Source organism: Berghia stephanieae, chromosome 10 (assembly GCF_034508935.2).
Source record: "Berghia stephanieae isolate SIO BIC M18660-M18661 chromosome 10, UCSD_Bste_1.3, whole genome shotgun sequence".
Lineage (NCBI taxonomy): Eukaryota > Metazoa > Mollusca > Gastropoda > Nudibranchia > Aeolidiidae > Berghia > Berghia stephanieae.
The window spans coordinates 33,800,493-33,820,188 of record NC_088369.1 but is presented as its reverse complement, the minus strand read 5'-3'; the positions used below and the strand labels follow the sequence as shown (position 1 = coordinate 33,820,188).

Sequence of the window (19,696 nt, the reverse complement as noted above, 5' to 3'; positions counted from 1 at the left end):
TCTTACGCAACACTTGCCTACTGCACCCTTACTTCTGGACACTAGACTTTCTTCAACTACTCCTTACAGACCTTACCTCTACCATACAACTAGATTCAGGGTAAGCCATATTTTTATACTAACTATAACTTTATCTATTTAATATCTAGTTTTAACTCAGTAATTCCGTGATTCACCGGCCATCTGGACCCATCCTAGCCATGGAGTCCTACAGCCAGAATACCGAGTTCTGGCAATCACGGTAGTTACTACAATGGCGTCACGAGCATTAATTTTCTTCATTTTGATTTGTTGTTTGATGGTCGCTCGGGCCGGGCAGCATGGTGCGGTGAGATGTCGGAGCATGATCCGACCATGGCTGCGGCCTAGGGAGCGACTATCCTACAATAAACAACCCCATGTTATTATTGATAATTGCTTTGTGGTTTTATTGGTTGGAGGTCACTCAGGTCAGAGAGCATGGTGCAGCGAGATGTTGTAGCATGACCTGACCATGCAGTGGCCTCGAGTGACAGACCAACCAATAGTGTTAGTTGTCTGGGTTTGCTTTCGTGTGGCCACTGTGATTGGGCAGCATGGGGCAGTGACATGTTGGAGCATGTCCTGACCATGGCTGCAGCTGTGGAGATGACCACTCAGAAGCAACCATCTGATGATAGTTTGGATTCACTGAGTTTGATGGTCACTCGAGCTTGATGGCCTGCGCAGAGAGATGTTGGTGCATTATCTGTTGCGACCAAGGTTCGAGTCGGAGGACCTAACTCTCAGTGAATCACATGATACAGATTGTGATGTTTATGCTCAGGTCGCACACCATGGGTCAGTGAAGTGTTGGTGCACGACATGACCATGACCGCGACCTGGAGCAATTGGTTTATTGTGAAGATGTATAGATTGTTGTTATCATTAAATTACTCTGTGATCTTTACTCTATTATATACAAATGCTTCATATATTATATTTTTACATTTGCTTGCTTTGGCATGAGCTTGGCCTAATTATATTGTTTTGGCTTCATGCTTGTGCTAGTTTTATTACTTGGCTTTAAGCCCGCTCGATTTTGTTTTGTGCTTTTAGCTTGCATTGATTGCTTGCATGGCGTAATAGTTCCTTGAGGTTACACTATAATTTGCTTCTTTGTTACTGACACTGTTTCCCATAGTCTATTCTCAGAAGATTAGGATAATCGTGCCAGTGAATATCATCATGGTGAATAAATTCTAATGGACTACTGCTCTTTTGAGCAGCCCATGGATTATTGTCTCTGGGCAGACTGCCAGACAGTTCGTCCTGCCCTATCAGGAGAGTATAGATGACCAAGAAAGACTTCTGTAGTTCCAAGAACATCATTAAGTTTATGCAGCCTCAGGAAGCCAATAATTATTAATTTACACTCATGGTGCCCAAAATGGAAGATACCTTCACTGATGCTCCAGAACCCAAGGACCCTTTCGATACCGACGACCACTGCTGATATAAGAAATAAGGAAGCCTTGGCACTAGGAGACAGTGGGGATTCGAACCCACCACCAGAGTGCAGAAATGTAAAGAAGCCCCACCATCTAGACTGCATTCAGGACGAGGAGGGGCCTATTTGAATTCAACAAGCTGCCATTTGGACTCTGCAATTCTATAGCACCTACAGCAGAGTAATGGACCTCGTCTTGAAGGACTTACACTGGAACTCTGTCTTGGCCTACTTGGACGACATCTGTGTACTGGGGAAGTCCTTCCAGGACCACTTCAACAACTTGAGGGAAGTGTTCACCAGACTTCGTGCCTTCCGGCTGAAGCTCAAACCCAGGAAATGTGAGCTCTTCAGGAAAGAAACTAAACTTCTTGGTAGGAAGGTAGGAAGAAACCAGTTGTCTATGACAGAGGAATCAATTGCCACTGTACGGAATCGGCCAGCACCTACGTCATTAAGGGAATGGAGAAGTTTTTGGGCTTAGCTAATTACCACCGCTTCTTCGTAAAGGATTTTGCCGGAATATCAGAACCCCTCGCACGACTTCTGAGAAAGAAAATTTTCATCTGGGGTGATGAGCAGCAAGCAGCCTTTGAGGAGATCAAGCTACGCCTTACTTCCCCACGGTCTTGGCCATTCCCACTACGACAGGCCACTTCATCCTCGATACTGATGCTTCAGATTGCGCCATCGGAGCCGAGTTGATTCAGATCCAAGAAGAGGAAGAGAAGGTGATTGCATATGGGAGCTTCACCCTGACACCCCTTCAGCGGCGCGATTGCACTACCAGGAAGGAGCTACTTGCAATTGTGCGCTTTACCAATCACTTCCGTCACTGCCTCTTAGGCAGCGAATTCACTGTACTAACGGATCAGCGCTGCCTTACTTGGCTCATGAACTTCAAGAGGATTGAGGGCCAACTGGCCCGATGGATCGAAGAGCTCAGTCAATACAACATGAGGATAGTTCACCGCTCTGGTTCACTGCACATGAATGCTGATGCCTTATCTCGACCTCCCACGACGGACACTTGCCAACACTACCGTCCTCACAAGGCGTTATCAGAATTGCCTTGTGGCGGATGCACATATTGCGCCCGAACACAGGAGAGATGGGGAACCTTTGAATCAGAAGTAGACTACGTCGTCCCCCTCGGGTCCCCTGACACAATTGTCACCGGGTTGGATATTATAAACGAGGGCGGACGTAGAACACAACTCAGAAGATTGGACGACACTGCCCGAATGACGTCAGGAAGGAACTGCACTATCCCCCTCGGGTCCCCTGACACAATTGTCACTGGGTCGAATATCATAAACGAGGGTGGACGCAAAGTGCGACAGATCAGAGGATTGAACAACTCTACCCGGATGACGTCAGGAATGAGCTGTGCTGTCCCCCTCGGGTCCCCTGACACAATTGTCAATGGGTTGAATATTACAAATGAGGGTGGACACAAAATACAAGTCGTAAGACAAGACGACTCGACACAAGTTGGCCTTGACGACATTGACATGGAGGATGTCAGGAAGCTGCAGTCGGATGATCATCACATGACCCACCTGCTATTATGGTTGAAATTAGGAGCAGACCCAGAAATGTCGGACTTGATGTTGCCCGGCCAGGAAGAAAAGTTCTACTGGGTGCACCGCAACCTGTTCTTCCTGATCGATGGAGCCTTATACAGAAGAGACGAAGGCCCACGAAACCTCCTTGTCATACCTACGCCTTTAACAAATTGATGTTAGGAAGGAATTGAGCACACCGGTGGAATTGGTTATACCAGGGAAACGTACAAACCCACAGTCTCCTGAAGATTATGTCAACTCTCTACAGCAGGGGTTAGAGATAGCCCACGAGACTGCGAGAACCACCCTCCGAACTGAGCTCAAGAGGACAAAGAGGGACTACGACATCAAAGCCCACGTCCATTCCTTCAAGAGGGGACAGGCGGTTTATTACCTGGTTAAATCGAATGTGAAAGGAAAGTCCAGCAAGCTGAAACCTGTATGGACTGGACCAGCCATCATCTCCACGGTCCTGACCCCCACCACATACATTGTCAAATTCAGGAACTCGGAGATTAAGACAGTCAACCATGACCACCTTAAGCCATGTTGGGACCGGACTATCCCAGCCTGGATCCGAAAGGAAAGGGAGGCCATCGAGTCTGGCCAGGAAATTACGTACTGTACTTGTGGAAAGCCGGACGATGGAGACCTCATGGTTGCGTGTGACAGGTGTTTCGACTGGTTCCACGGCAGGTGTGTCAACCTGACGAGGAACCAAGCGAGGCAACTGAACACTTTCATTTGCCCATCCTGTTCTCACTGATCTTTTTCTTTAATCTCCGCAGATGACCTCTTTCTCACGGGATGTGACCCTCTTCCGGGATTTCCTGCGGTTCCGAGAAGAGATGCCGAGAGCGGCCGGCAGGCGCTCTCCTCCGGGGCGTAACCCGGAGCACGCGATTCGGAATCGCAGGCAGCCCTGGAGAAATTCCACTAGACGCTCGAGGACTCCTCCAATCACCTCGAGACTTGGGAATAGATCCCGGACCTCCGCCGTCGCCTCTAACTCTAACCAGGAACGGAGGCCCGTGACCGTAGGAGACGGTCCCGCTCGCCCCGTCGGGCCCACAGAACTAGTACCCCGGCCCGACAGAGCCGCGATCGGCCTCCCAGCAGGCATAGGAGGGAGGACCAAGAGCAAGCCGACCGCCGAGACAGATCTCGCCGCCGCCGGGGGGACTTCCGCAGCCTGCGGAATCAGCTTAAGAGGGCCAGGCAGGAGCTGGCCTCCCTCCGGACCGAGGCGGCTGAGGTCACCCGTCTCCGGGAGGAGAATAAAAGAATGAAGGAGAGAAAGCCCTCGATGGAGCTGTCCCTCCACAGCTCTGTCTTAGACAGCTAGATGCTAGGGCGAGCAACCGTGCAAATAGAGTTATTTTTGCCCCTGCCCCAGGAAAGGGCTTTCCTTTTATTTCAGCCCTAAATAAGGGCCTTCTTTATGTTTTGTTCGGCCCTAGGAAAGGGCCTTCATTTTTATTTTACCCCCCCCCCCTTTTTTTTTGTTGCTACGCCCTAGATAAGGGCCCCTCTCCTTTAGTTCACTGTAATACCGAGAGCTCCAGAAAGGTGCAGGTGAGTACCCCACATCCAGCCACCCTGCCCTTTTTGAGGGGGGAGCAGTGTAGGGATCTCTAGCCGTAAACAATCGTACGGCTAGTGACCTTGGCAATGGTCATTCCTACTTCCGCTCTGCCTCGTCCCGAGCTGACCCGGCTCATATAAAGCCAAGTGGACCTCTCGATTTAGACACACTTCTTCACACTTACCGACACACTTGACACTTCACACTTACCCAGATTCTTACTACACTTGCTCCTAGACTTACGACACTTACTTACCACACTTCGATACAACAGACGACTTACTTCACTACTCTTACGCAACACTTGCCTACTGCACCCTTACTTCTGGACACTAGACTTTCTTCAACTACTCCTTACAGACCTTACCTCTACCATACAACTAGATTCAGGGTAAGCCATATTTTTATACTAACTATAACTTTATCTATTTAATATCTAGTTTTAACTCAGTAATTCCGTGATTCACCGGCCATCTGGACCCATCCTAGCCATGGAGTCCTACAGCCAGAATACCGAGTTCTGGCAATCACGGTAGTTACTACAACATTAATGTAAGCGCTTACACCTGTAAAATAGGCCTAATGCGTTCAAAAATTCTTACCAAAGCTGTACCATTGGTGTCAGAATTAAGTAATGAATATAACCGACGTATATTTGCTGGTCCGGTGGAAGGACTTCCTTAGTTTCACACCACACCTAAAGACGGGCATTTTAAAATAATTATTAACAGGGGAGAACCCCCGAATCCCCCCGCCCCCTTTTTTATTGGGGGTAAACCCCCCGAACTTCTCCCCCCCCCCCCTCAACCCTAACAAAATATACTATAACCTGTAGAAACAATGTTTGCCATCACATGCAATATCAAACCTGAAGGGAAAAACAGTACGTAAATTAATAATAATAATAATGGCGTCGGTCAGAGTCGTTGAACTGACTCAGCAAATTGTTTTTGAAATTAGAAAAATCACACCACTTAAAAAAATGAAACATATCTTAAATAGTAATATTTATTGGACATTGTAACTAATTGACAGTCCATAATGGCGAAAAGATGAAGTAATATAATAAAAGTGTTGTGAAACTACGGAAATCCTCCCGGCCCGAACGCACTTAGTTAGGGCTAAATTTAACGTTGTACGTAATTGGATTCAATAGTCTGTGTCACGCCACCCGGCAACGGCGGCCATCTTGGTTCTAAACAAAGAAAATCATTACTTTTTATTCTTCATGCTGGCTATAACTTATATGCCTTTTGATCAGAATTTGTAAAAGTCAAAACATGATCAAATTTATGTTGTTTTTTTTTTCCTCTGGATACGCTTTTATGCTCGCCGGGGAAGTATTTCATACGGGCGTCCGCCATTGTTCCGATAGTTTAGAGCCAGTGTTACTAAGTTACCATGCGTCATTAGGAAGGAAGTGACGTTACGACTGTTGAAGAGTATTGCCGTTTTGCGGTGCTTTGAGAGTATTTCCATTACTACAAATGAGCCCCGTAATAATTTGAGTTATCAGACCTGCAAATAAGTAAACGTCGATTATAGCGTATCTTGTCGCTGACCACGCTCAATATCGCTGGTCTTTCGAAATCAAGGAAAAAAAAACACGGTCGAGTGAAAACCAGCTCCATTTTGTTTGCTTGTTGGTTGGTTGTTTTTGTTTTGTTTTGTTTTGTTTTTATTTTTGTTTTTCGTTTGTCTTTTTTTGTTTTTGTTTTTTTGGGGGGGGTTGTTTTGTTTTGTTGATTTTTGTTTAGTTTTATGTTATTGTTTTGGGTTTTTTTGTTTGGTTGGAGTTGGGTTTTTTTTGTTTTGTCTTTTGTTTTGGAGGGTGGGGGGAAAGGGGGGGGGGGCGGTTTGTTTGGGGCTTTTTATCAGGGTTTTTTTTTTTTGTTGTTGTTTTTTTTTTTTTTTTTGTATTTGATTTTGATTTTGTTTTTTTTTTGTTTTTTTTTTTTTTGTTTTTTTTTTTTTTTTTTTTTTTTTTTTTTGGGGGGGGGGGGGGGGGGGGGGGGGTTAGGAGTTGTTTCTATGTTGCGTTTTTGTTGCTTTTTTGTTAGGGGGGGGGGGAGAGCAGAGAGATTCCAAATCCGTCCAAGTTGCTCATTCAAACTTGAGCTTGAGCTCGAGCTTTTATAAAGGTTGCGGGGGAAAAAATCGGAAAAAAGGTATGATGACATTCGAAAATTTGCAAGCACCGAGAACTTTATTTTAATTTAATACTTGTCAACTTTGATAGAAAATCCACGATTAGATAAGTAACTTTAGCGGTTATCCAAAAAGCGTATAAAAATGACGATATCGAAAGTTTCCAAACTTGCTTTTTTGAGCTTTTTGAGCAGCGTGAGAATATTTCTAGTTTAGAAAGTTGCCCCGTCTTGTTGAAAACCAATTGACCTATCGGGATATATTCTGGAATACGTTTTTCTTCTAACAATGTTCTATATAGTTTTCAATACGAGGCAGAAATCATATTTGATTTATTTCTAAAGACTAAATTATGGTCTCCCAATGAGTCCTGACTTGAACCGTGGCCTTCGTAAAGTTATGGCCTGATACTGACCAAAAAAAATGACGTCAAAATGCCAGTCTTTTGCCACAAAAGAAAACAAATCGTGAGTTGTATCCAATAGTTCAACCAATGAAATAACTGTTTCCATGAGTTCTACTAACGACAACTCACTAGGCGGTGCAAAAACCAAATAATGACGTCAAACTGCCAGTCCTTTTGGATTTCAGTATCAGGCTATAACATAACGATGGCTACGCTTGAACCCACTGGACTACAGCATAATATGGACAATGATGTCAATGTATAAAAGTCGTACACCGTTTAATGAAGTAGCAGAGCTAAAAGAGTCGATTCAAATAGGATTCAATAGTCTGATGTCACGTCCGCCCAGCAAAGAGCAGCTTGGTTCTAAACAAAGAAAATCGGTACTTTTTTGTTTCTATAGATAGTGTGCGCTTGGCTAAGAAGTTCACAACATTGCCATCCGGAAGTGAAACGGACCAACACACAAAACTGTGTGTAACCATGATCGTTTATAGTCTGGTCAATACAGTTTAGTGACAAGTATTCATAAACGCGGATGGCAAAAACCAATAACAAAGGCCTGAGTGACGTCATCTTCGAACTATCTATAGTATCGTTAAAATAAACTCGAGTCACCTTAATTTTTTTAAAATGTTTATGCTCTAACGAAACATTGTAGAGAACTCTCGTACCTAACAATACACGCCAGCACTCAGAAACGTATATATCTATAAATGACATGGAGGGACTGCTTTTGCCTTTGTTCTAAAAATATTAAAAAATGAAGTATTATGTCATTTCAATTAAGGTTCACCCACGTGACTGAGCGAGCAAAACAATTTTATTACTGTGAAGCTTAAAAACAGCGCAACAAAATGCCGCATGATATGCGAATTTTATTTCCAATCAATTGATTTATTACATTACGATGTTTTACGATGTTTAGGATAATCATGAGAAAAATAAGTTCTTATAAACCATAAAATTATTATTATTACTATTATTATTATTACTATTATTATTATTATTATTATTATTATTTATTATTATTATTATTATTATTATTATTATTATTATTATTATAATTGGGTCTCCCATTAGCTCAGTTGGCAAAGCACTCGCTTCAAACGCAAAGGGACCATGATCGATCCCGGGTGCAATCGAGATTTTTATCTGACCCCCCCCCCTCTTTGATCTCGCGGAAAGTACTTTGCGATAGACTAGCGTCCTATCTAAAGGGTAGCAAGCAATTGCTATTATCCGTTTCACGCTATAGAAAACTGGGATAAACTCCGGCTCCATGGGCCAGAAAAAATAACCGACTGCACCTGGGATCTATCTCGGTCCCTTTGCATGTGAAGCGAGTAATTTTGTAATCTTTTTTAGACAGCCATATTAATTGATCAGATCTCACTAAATTCTTTCAGTCAACACACACACACACACACACACACACACACACACATACACAAGCTATATATATATATATATATATATATATATATATATATATATATATATATAAACAACGTTACACATACATTTTTTGTGTCGGGACGTTATATCCAACTGGCGGACGTTGTGAGCATTTTACATAAACGTATAGCATAAATAGCATGCACTTAATGCTTTTAAATTTGAGTCTAAAAATTTTAAGTTGAAGGTTGGGTCTGTGTGACATTTCAGTCCAAATCTTGAAAATGGTCAGAAAGGGGGAGAGTTAAAAGACGACTTTTTATCAAAGGAAATAATTACCACAAACAAAATTCACTCTAACTAGTTCAAAATTCTGACCCACCGTCTCGAAACGGTATTATGTCTGGGTGATTATTGACCCAACCAAAAAAGTGAACTTATAAATAAAATGTTGAGAAAGAGGAATGTCGAGTGTTTTGCAATACAACATGTTAGGGATCACATTAATCAATAGCTAATTACAAATGGAAAACGTTTTCTCTTACAAATGCCATACATGTTGAAAAGTCCAATATATATATATATATATATATATATATATATATATATATATACGATTATATAATATTTGCATATATATATATATATATATATATATATATATATATATATATATATATATATATATATATATACACACATATATATATAAATTCACTCACCTATTTTAAGCCAAAACGAACGTTTCAATGTCTTTCATTTCCTCAGTTGGCATTTGTCGGTAGAATGGTCTTTCATTCGGGAGTCTTTTCTTGTTTTACAAATGCCAACTGATGGAATGAAAAACATTGAAACGTTCGTTTTGGCCTAAAAATACGTGAGTGAATTTATTTATTTTTATATGCTCTAATCATCGAGCACTCTCGTACCTACAAGTACCCACTAACATTGATATTTTTATATATATATATATATATATATATTTATATATATATATATATATATATATATTGAATGTTCAGTCATTGTGCGTCAGCTCATTTGAAATTAAATTGGTAATACTGTAAATAAGCCTGTAAAAGGAGTAATACAATGGGATTATTGGTGCCATCATTCGTAACGTGATGAATGCAAAGATTATTATTCCATTGCTGTTTTGTTGTTTATGGTACATATGGTGCACTATTGTATTTTGTTTTGTGGAGCGTTTCACTTTCATAAGACGCGAAAGCACAATTCGTGTAAACAAACTCGTGCACACCGTGATAAACAATTTGTTAAAATATATTATTTCACGTATTTGTGAAAAGTGCACGTTTCCTATCAACTACAACGGTGAAAAAATTATAATACCAATTACCGTTCAGGTTTTTAGTCAGTTCCTAATTCGTTACGGCTGTCAACACTTGAAATTGACATAAATAACGTCGATAGTAGAAAGATGGATTGTGTGTAGAACATTTCTGGCTGGCAAACACAGACTTTACTCACAGTAGTGTAAAGTGACATTAACCCAAATTATTGCATGACGTTTTGATTGTCATTGTGTGCATTTCTTCGAGAAATTCCTATCGTTTGGGAATTCCGATAGTTTTGAAACATCTTGAATAAGGATTTTTAATGTGTAAGAAAATTATTTACTTGTACTTCATTGAGATAGAAATGATCCTAAGATGACATTTTGATAATAATTTAGATAACATATCGTCAACTCTCGTTAAACACAAGTAAACTGTGTCACTTGATAAATGTTTGTAAGAAGAGTTAAAATAATACAGATCACAATAGTTGTGAATTTAAAACAAATACAGTAAAAATATATCATTATCTTGATAAAATAAAAATCTCCAGTGTATTGATACGATCGTGGATCGAAGTCACTGGCTGTACAGATGCGAGCTGGGCATATAATATTATTCCGATAAATGTTCAAGTCATTTGTTCAAATTAAAACTTATCTTTTTAATGAGCGGACACCCTCGCATAATTTGGAAATAATCAACAAGAAGTGAAAAACTTGAAAAGAAACTAGAACATCTTTAAACATCGGTCACTTCTTAGGTGTCATCCAATTTCTTTTATCTCTAATCCACAGTAACTAGTGTTATGGAAGAATTCTTACTTCAAATTCACTAAACAATATGGAGTCACATAATGAAGAGAACAAGACAAATCCCCCAAGACAAAATTACACCAAATGGCTGGGACTGCTCGGAGCCACCATGATATTCTGTGCTGATCGTCTCCCGTCTGTCTGGGGAAATATGATAGTATACTTGACGTCATACTTTTATCAAAAGCATGGAAATACATCGGTTGCTTCAACCTGGGCTTTATCTGCCTGCACCATAGGAGCTGTCCTAGGATCAATCATGGTCGTGAATTTGATAGGTCGTGTGGGAAGAAAAAAAATATTAGTTTTGTCGGTTCTTGGATCGAATGCATCACTCTTGTCGATGTATTTTACTTTGCAATACAACTGTGCTACCTTGATATTCCTGGCTTGTGGAATCATTGGCATTTGTAATGGAATAAATGGCTCAGTACTTTTTAAGATTATCGCCGAAATTTCAGGGTTATCAAAAGGAAGATACATATCAATCGCATGTTCAGGGTGGAACTTTGGACCCGCGGTTACTAATTTCTTTGTAGGATTTTATATGAACCCGGAAAACATACCTCCTCTATTCATTGTAGATCATATGCTACTTTTTAATGACGAGGAGTTGATTGATAAAGTGCCAATGCTGATTATGAGTTTGGGGATAGCATACCTTCTGTGCCAACTCACGGGTTATTGTTTACTTTCTCTAAGTCTATTCTTGATTTCTCCAGAAATTACAAAAACCACCAGCAGATCTGATGAAAAGCAAAACATTGTTCATCCCTCAAAAATATCATCTAAAGCAATTTTTGAAAACTCTGAAGACATCAAAAAGAAGGAATTAAATTCAGAAACTGTCCCTCTTAAAAATGCAGATATGAAGGGATGTGAAGACGCTGGCATTACTTTGGAAACAGTAGACAAACAACGCTTCACTTTAGTGAAAACATTGAAGTACGTTCCATTCTATGCAATGAGCTTCTCATTTGGTGTTGGTGTTTTCGTGAGTATTCTGCTAAACGGCTATTACAAGACATTTGGTCTAATGCATACTGTTGATGATCATCTTCTAACCATATTGGGAACGTTGCATCCTCTTACCGGCGGGCTGAGTAGAATAGCTTGGGGTTTTATCCTAGACAAGTTCCGAATCAAGTCATGCTTAGTTTCACTGTACACCTTCATTGGTCTTACTGTAATGGCCATGTACTTTGCTCCATATATTGACATACAGCTCTACTTTTTTGTCACGCTTCTCGTTTCAGCAGGAGCCAATTCAGTTTTCCCATCATTCGTGATTGTCGCTCTGGTTTATTTTGGAGAAAAATATTTTTGGAAATCATATCCTATGCTGAAAGTATCTCGCATGTCCTTCGCTTTAATCATATCTCCTCTTTTTGACAGACTTTTCATGACTTTTGGATGGTTTGGACCATTTTCTTGCGTTTCCTTTCTTGCCACGGTTGCATTGATTTTAATTTTCTTTATTCTTCCAGAGGTGCCCCAGGACAAAAACAACTCGTAGGGTTTTAAGTAATCTAATCTCATTCATTTGGCTTAAGATCTTTGACAAGTATTTTAACGGTAGAAATGCAGCAGACAAGTCGTGGCATCACACCTTCTACTCTTCCGTCACCAAACTCATTGCAAGTGTATATGTAACCAGTCATTCGGAGGACTAAAATGAATAGTCACATATTAAATCGTAAGGTGGCATAACTATTTTATTAACAGGAAAATTAGGCATATTCTTAATGTTAGGGATGTAAAAGAGCGATTGTGGGGTAATCTTTATTGACAATCTGCATATATCTAAACTAGAAAATAAGAACCCATCACTCTGAAACCAGAGGATCAATTACACAATTATCCAGCCATCCGGAAGTGGTTTTACACTTCCAATGAGATTGGAACCATTGTTTGACATCACACTTTTGTTCCCATTAGCCAATAAAGGAATAAAGAAAAAGAGATGATAAGTGCAGTTATACAACCTAAAGAGAAGATAGTAGATGCGATAAGCAAGATCGAGGTGTGGGATGCAGTGTGCAAGATTTAAAAGGGGAAAGCAGATGGACCAGAAGAGATACCAGCAGAAGTCTGGAAATCTCTTGGAGCAGAAGGGTTAAATTTCTTGTTGCGGTTATTCAACATCTTACTGAAAGAAAAACTACCAGAGGAATAGACAAAAAGTACGTTTATCCCCATACACAATCATAGGATGTTCAAGAATATGGCAACTACAGGTGCACCAAGTTAATAAGCCACACAATGAATATGTGGGAAAGCGTAATCGATAAGAGGATTAGAAAAGATGTAGACATAAGTGAAGAACAGTTTCGATTTGTTGCTGATAAAAGTACAATAGATGCTATTTTTACTCTCAAGGGATTTGCAGAGAAGTATAGAGAAAAGCAAAGAGAATTACATTGTGTGTTATTTGACCTGGAGAAAGCATATTATATTATATTACCAAGAGAAGAAATGTATTATTGTCTAAAAGCAAAGGAGTAACAGAGAAATATATCAAACTTATCCAAGATATGTACGAAGGAAACAAGACAGTGGTAATGACAGCTGTTGGTTCATCTTAGCCATTTAATGTAAGAGTAGGATCGCACCAGGGATCTGCTCTCAGCCCACTGCTGTTTGCAATAGTAATGGGTGTTCTCACAGAACACATTCAGCGGGAGGCAGCATGGGACATGATATATGCGGATGACGTAATACATTTGAATGATACAAAAGCTGAGGCTGAAATGGAGCTGGAGCCCTGAGACGGGTGTTGGAAATAAGGGGATTATGGGTAAGCAGATCAAAGACAGAGTAATTGTGTATCGGACCACCAATAATGATCGGAGAAGAGGATGTGTCAGACACAAACAAATTCAAATACGTAAGAACAACTGTTCAAGGAGTTGGGAGCTATGAGATTCTTACTCTGAAAAAATCAAGTATTTAAAAATTTGGCCAGATATTTTGTACTTCAAATATCAATCGAATTACATTACCCTCATTTTGGCAAAAACTCTCAAACCTGAGATTTCGTGAAGTCCCAGGTATAAGTTTTTGGCATGATTTTGGTCATCGAAGTCTCAGGTTTTAGAGGGGTATTTTTCCAAGATGAGTGTCATTTAAATCGATCAACATTTGAAGGTTTAGCATAAATAACATGCACTTTATGCTTTTATATGTTAGTCTAAAATTTTTAATTGATTGTGTGACATTTCAGTCCAAATCTTGAAAATGGTCAGAAAGGGGAAGAGTTAAAAGACCTGACTTTTTATCAAAGGAAATAATTACCGCAAACAAAATTCAATCTAACTAGTTCAAAATTCTGACCCACCGTCTCAAAACGGTATTATGTCTGGGTGATTATTGACCCCTAAAAAAGTGAATCTTTAAATTATAGTCATCTAATGTCCGATTTCTAATTTGAACTACACACGTTTAGTGTGTAGTGTGTAGTGTTGTCGTTCTTGCCTTGTGCACTTTTGCAGGCAGGTCGCATTTCCGAGACGGATAATTGAGCTTTAAAGTGATTTCAAACCTGATTGTTGTATTCTAATGTTATAAAATTGAAATGTGTTTGTAATATTAACTTCTGTAGTTTCGAATTTGGACATACAACTACTGTAGGCAGAGTAACAATTAAATTTACATCCCTGTGACCTAATTTCGACCAAGGCTGACTCTATTCTCATCCTGGGTGAGAATAGAAAAAAGTCGAGCTCTCATCCTGGGTGAGAATAGTTAAACATTCGACCTCTCATCCTGAGTGAGAAAAGAGTTAAAATCCTGTTGTGACACACTTGACCTGATTATTAAATTTGATTTTCGTTGCTGTTATGGCAGAACAGGTAGAAATTGAAACTCGTCCAGAAGTGAAAGAAGAGCACAATTTGGAGACAATAACTAACCTCCTCAAAAGTTTTGACAAATGGCTGTCCTTAATAGAAAAGAAAACTCTAATCAAGACATTGACAGCAGTACTGCTAGTGCAGCTGATGTTCAAAAGGAGTTCGAGGAAATTCGTCTCTCTGTGTCGAAAGTTATCCTGCCTCCCTGGTTAAAAGTAATCGATTCTCCCGCGGGAGTGAAACAAGAAAATAAACCTGCTTTAAAGGTATTGTCAAAATCAGCCAGATATACAGAGACAGCATTAAAGCTACTGTCCACGGTGCCTAAAAAATATCCTGACGCTTCGTACACTGTTTCAGAGGATTGTATGAACGCTTTGTCTACCACTCTCTCTCTGCTTCGTCATCATTCCTTCAAAGCGAATACGATATCGTTGTCAAAAGTTCATTCGATGACGAAACGTCAAGGCATTTTACCAACTTGGAAAATAATACAGCGGCGTTCACAGAGTCATCCCTTCAAAATATTCGCATCGCGGCAGAGCTTGCTTCAGTTTCAAATAGAAACAATCGACGTTACAACAGGCCCCGTTTCAACAACCCCCATCCATTTCGTGGAAACAGTCGAGGATTTGCGTCCTTCAACGCCCTACACACTTCCCTCGACAACCTTACTAATAGCCAGTAAGCGCGCGACACACGTGACGTGTGAATCTGTCCCCATTTCACTTTTCAGCACAACTGTTTCTTATCCTTACCACAACTCACCGTATTCCCCCTTCCCCCATGCCCATACTGCTCAATAAATTTGTCCCGTTTCTTCAGCTGTCAACATTTGTGGGGGCGTCACTTCGCAACTGTATAGCTGAATGGGAAAAAACCACGTCATCAACAACAGTATTAGAGTGGATCGAAAATGGTGTTCCCCTCCCCTTTAACCAGATGCCTTCTACACCGATCCATTCACAAACAAACAAACAATTTACAGAGGATGAAAAACTATTCATAGAAAAAGAAATAAGAATACTTTGTCAACAGCAGTGTATTGTTCAATGCGCGGAAAAAACCACTGTAATATCACCCATTAATACAGTTCCAAAGAAGGATGGTTCTTACAGACTAATAATAGATTTAAGAGAGTTGAACAGTTTCTGTAGTCCCAAAAAGTTTCTTTACGAGGACATTAATTCAGTACTTGAAGTAGTGAATCACGAAGACCATTTAGTTACATTCGACATAAAAACGGATTTTATCATGTCCCAGTGAATGAGGAATTTACTCAATACCTAGGTTTCGAATGGGATAATACTTATTCCAAATTTATCGTACTTCCATTTGGGGCAAATTTTAGCCCATATTTCTTTTGTAAAATTATACGTTGTGTAATTCAAATCCTAAGGCAGAAAGGTCTTCAAGTAGTGGCATATGTGGATGATTTTTTACTTAGCAGTCATGCTGATAAAATATTCCATGATAGAGATTTAGTCATTGATGTGCTAGGAAAATTAGGCTGGCAAATTAATTTAAAAAAATCAGCGTTGGATCCATCCAGCAGTAAACAATTCATTGGTTTTGTCATAGATACGTGCTTAAAGGCACATAACGAGGCAATTGTATTTAAGATTCCATCATAAAGGATACAGAAATTAAAAAGAGACATAAAGCGTTTAGTGGTAAAAGGAAAAGGTTCAGCTAGAACTATTGCTCGCTTTTGTGGTCAGTGTGTATCTATGACCAGGGCCATTTTGCCAGCCAAATTACTACTAAGAAATGTATATAGACTATTGTCATGGCAAGACGAACTTTGTTATTGATAATGCATCTTTTCATGGTTCAGAATGGTGGCATGAATCACTCTCAGCTTGGAATGGTAGAGCATATCCTACTGTTAAATCTAACGAACCCACCTTACAATTAGCGACAGGTGCATCAAAAACAGGTTACGGGGGTACCATATTAAACTCTAATTATTATACACAAGGTTTTTGGCCACCCAACGATGTTCAAATTACAGTGAAATTCTAGCAGTGTACATGACTTTGCATGCTTTCAAAGATGTTGTAAAAGGACGAACAGTACAAATTCTGTCAGACAATGTGGCAACGGTTTCATACCTGACATGCATGTGTGGTCCAAGCCGACAATTGTCGGAAATAGCCACAAACATTTGGCATTTCGCGTCCAAGCACAATATCGACAGCAAAGCACAATATCTAGAAGGGGTGAAAAACACCACAGCCGATGGCCTCAGCAGATATGCGTCCCCATACGAGTGGAAACTGCACCCCGGTATTTTCCAATACCTCAACATCAAATGGGGGCCCTTCTCGGTCGATAGATTTGCCAGTATGGCAAGCACACAACTACCTACATACAACAGCCGTTGGTTCGATCCGTTGACTTCAGGGGTAGACGCATTCAGTCAACCCTGGAAAGGGTGAAAAAATGTTATAAATCCCCCCTTTTCACTCATGAACCGGGTTATAGACAAATTAATTACAGACAAAGCTATTGCCACATTGATCTGCCCGATTTGGCTAGCCCAAAATTGGTTCCAAAAGCTGTTAAAGATAAGCATTTGTCAGTTCCTAAAACTGCCAAAAAGCGGGAAAATCTGCATCGCACTGACAAACAAAAAAACCAGAAACTCTAAAAAATCTCAATTGGCGTCTGTTTGCTTGGAGGTTAGATGGGAGCATGATTTTAACAAACACCTTAGGGTGGTCGGTTAAGGCAGTAGTGTTATCACAATCTTTTAGCCCCATCCACAATAAATATGTACAACAAATATATTGCAATGTTTTACCAGTATTGTAGGGACGGGAACTATGATTTTCCTTGCGCAGCAGATAAGTGTTGGGCATTCTGTGCTGATTTTATTAGTGAAAAAGCAGAACACTCGCAAAGGCCTGGTTCTATGCTAACCTCCATATTATCGGCGATGGAACACTTAGTAATCACCATGGGCGTTGGTACCCCTCCCCCACAATTACAACACCTGAAACAGGCGTTGGTAAAAGTACACACTACTGAAGCAAAAGGTAGAACACCTATTATGCCAATTAAACCTCTAGTTGAGCTTATAGAATCATGGGGAGAGAACTCAACCTTAAAAAGAAAATAAGACAGAAGGGGATTACTCTGATTGCCCTTTGTGCTATGTGCCGCCCTTCAGACTTGAATTTTAAGCGAAACAATATCAAATTTAATGCTGACGGTTCTGTGACTATCATATATTTTGGGATTAAAAATGACAAACAGAGAGATGGATTCGAAATCCGGCTACAGGCGGCACGGAGTGTACTAAGTGACCCTGTGAAATGTCTGAAAACATACCTAGACAGAACGCGAGACATGGCTCCACACATTCGCCCTACGTTTATCTCCCTTCAAACTCCTTATCGTGGTCTAACTGCTCTCTTGTCCTTCGAGATTCGATAGCTGAAGCAGGGTTTGCTAATAAATTCACACCCCGCTCTTTTCACCCCACCGGTTACCTGTCCAACATGTACTCGCTGTGGGCAAGAACCTGAGACGGCAGAGCATCTAGTCGAACGGTGTGTTGTGACGATGCTACCCGGCGGGTTTGCGACGGTGCACGAATGCGGACCAGACTTTGCAGATTGGGTCGATCGTCATAACATAGTAGTGTGAAAACCATAAGAGGCTGCTGCCCCACCGGTGCGACAGCACGTGGCCTTCACGGACAGCGTCTGTGAAAAAAAGGCAACGATCCAGAGGTCATACGCCAGATTGGGCGGTGGAAAACCCAAGATGTGTATTATGATCGTTTTATGTCCATTCCCATCAAATAACTTTACAGACATAATGTTATCAAAGGAAAGCGATTTCCACTCGTAACTATTACCCTATCATAACAATTGTTGCATTTTGTCTACCATTTATTTCACGTTAACACACTTGCGTTTTATATTCAGCTCTTTATTTAGGGCATTGTTTCTTTATTTAAATAAAATTTGTTCAGGACATCAGAATGACTTAGATTTATTTGTAAATTGTAGTCATCTAATGTCCGATTACTAATTTGAACTACACACGTTGAGTGTGTAGTGTTATCGTTCTTGCCTTGTGCACTGTCTATTGCGTTCCATATAATCAAAGAGCGTGTAGGTAACGATTGTTAAGTTACCAAGAGCTCTCACTTCCCGCTTTTGGTGAAGCCAAGCATCTTCCGTCTTCTACTCGTATTTTCTTCATTGTATCAGTAAGCCTAGCGCGCATGATACACGCGGAGCACACCCACCTCGCTTTTTCGCCTGGCACGCAACAATAGCATTGCGGTTAAGAGAAGTGAGAGCTCTTGGTAACTACGTTACCCTACACACTCTTTGATATAATCTTATACTTGTCCTGTGCATATCATTATCTATGTCTCATTATATTTGGTTCATATTGATCATTGTACCTGCCTGCCTAGCACATGGCGGAATAGGGCATTGTTTCTTTATTTCAACAAAATTTGTTCAGGACATCAGAATAACTTAGATTTATTTGTAAATAAAATGTTGAGAAATAGGAATTTCGAGTGTTTTGAAACACAAGAAAATAGATTTATTCTCCATCACACCGAAGAGAAACTCGCCCCTAGTTTCTTGTTAGAATAAGATGGACCAAAACCTGTTGAAATATCTCAAACCAAAGACTTACACGAGTATATAATATTTGCGTGTGTGTGTATATATATATATATATATATATATATATACACATATATATATATATATATATATATATATATATATATATATATATTGGGCCTGAAACATTAATGTAGACTGTCTCAATCATTGTGGTAAATATTAAAATAATAATTCGCTCCTTTGCTACATGTCGAGCACTTTTCGTACCATATTTGTATCAAACAAAACGAATATAATGGGCCTGAAACATTAATGTAGACTGTCTCAAACATTGTGGTAAATATTAAAATAATAATTCGCTCCTTTGCTACATGTCGAGCACTTTTCGTACCATATTTGTATCAAATACGATGCAATATATATATATATATTATTATTATTATTATTATTATTATTATTATTATTATTATTATTATTATTATTATTAAAATTAAATTAAATTTGACAATACCGTAAATAAGCATGTAAAACGACTAATTTAATAGTGTCAAAATATTA

General features: G+C 39.9%; 2 protein-coding genes across 3 annotated transcripts in view; one reads left to right on the top strand and one right to left on the bottom strand.

Annotated features, from left to right (window-relative positions):
* LOC144981017 (dnaJ homolog subfamily C member 3-like) overlaps nucleotides 1-19,696 on the bottom strand; it is a 516,589-nt gene that overhangs the window by 206,115 nt on the left and 290,778 nt on the right. The window lies entirely within an intron of this gene.
* LOC144981016 (uncharacterized) lies at nucleotides 9,813-18,532 on the top strand. Its single transcript, XM_078929082.1, has 2 exons — nucleotides 9,813-9,908; nucleotides 14,288-18,532. The coding sequence occupies exon 2, from the start codon at nucleotides 14,618-14,620 to the stop codon at nucleotides 15,341-15,343; it is 726 nt and encodes a 241-aa protein (XP_078785208.1). The 5' UTR covers nucleotides 9,813-9,908; nucleotides 14,288-14,617; the 3' UTR covers nucleotides 15,344-18,532.

Excerpts from the sequence above, each read along its gene's own strand:
- LOC144981016 (XM_078929082.1), top strand. The coding sequence starts at position 14,618 with ATGGCTGTCCTTAATAGAAAAGAAAACTCTAATCAAGACATTGACAGC.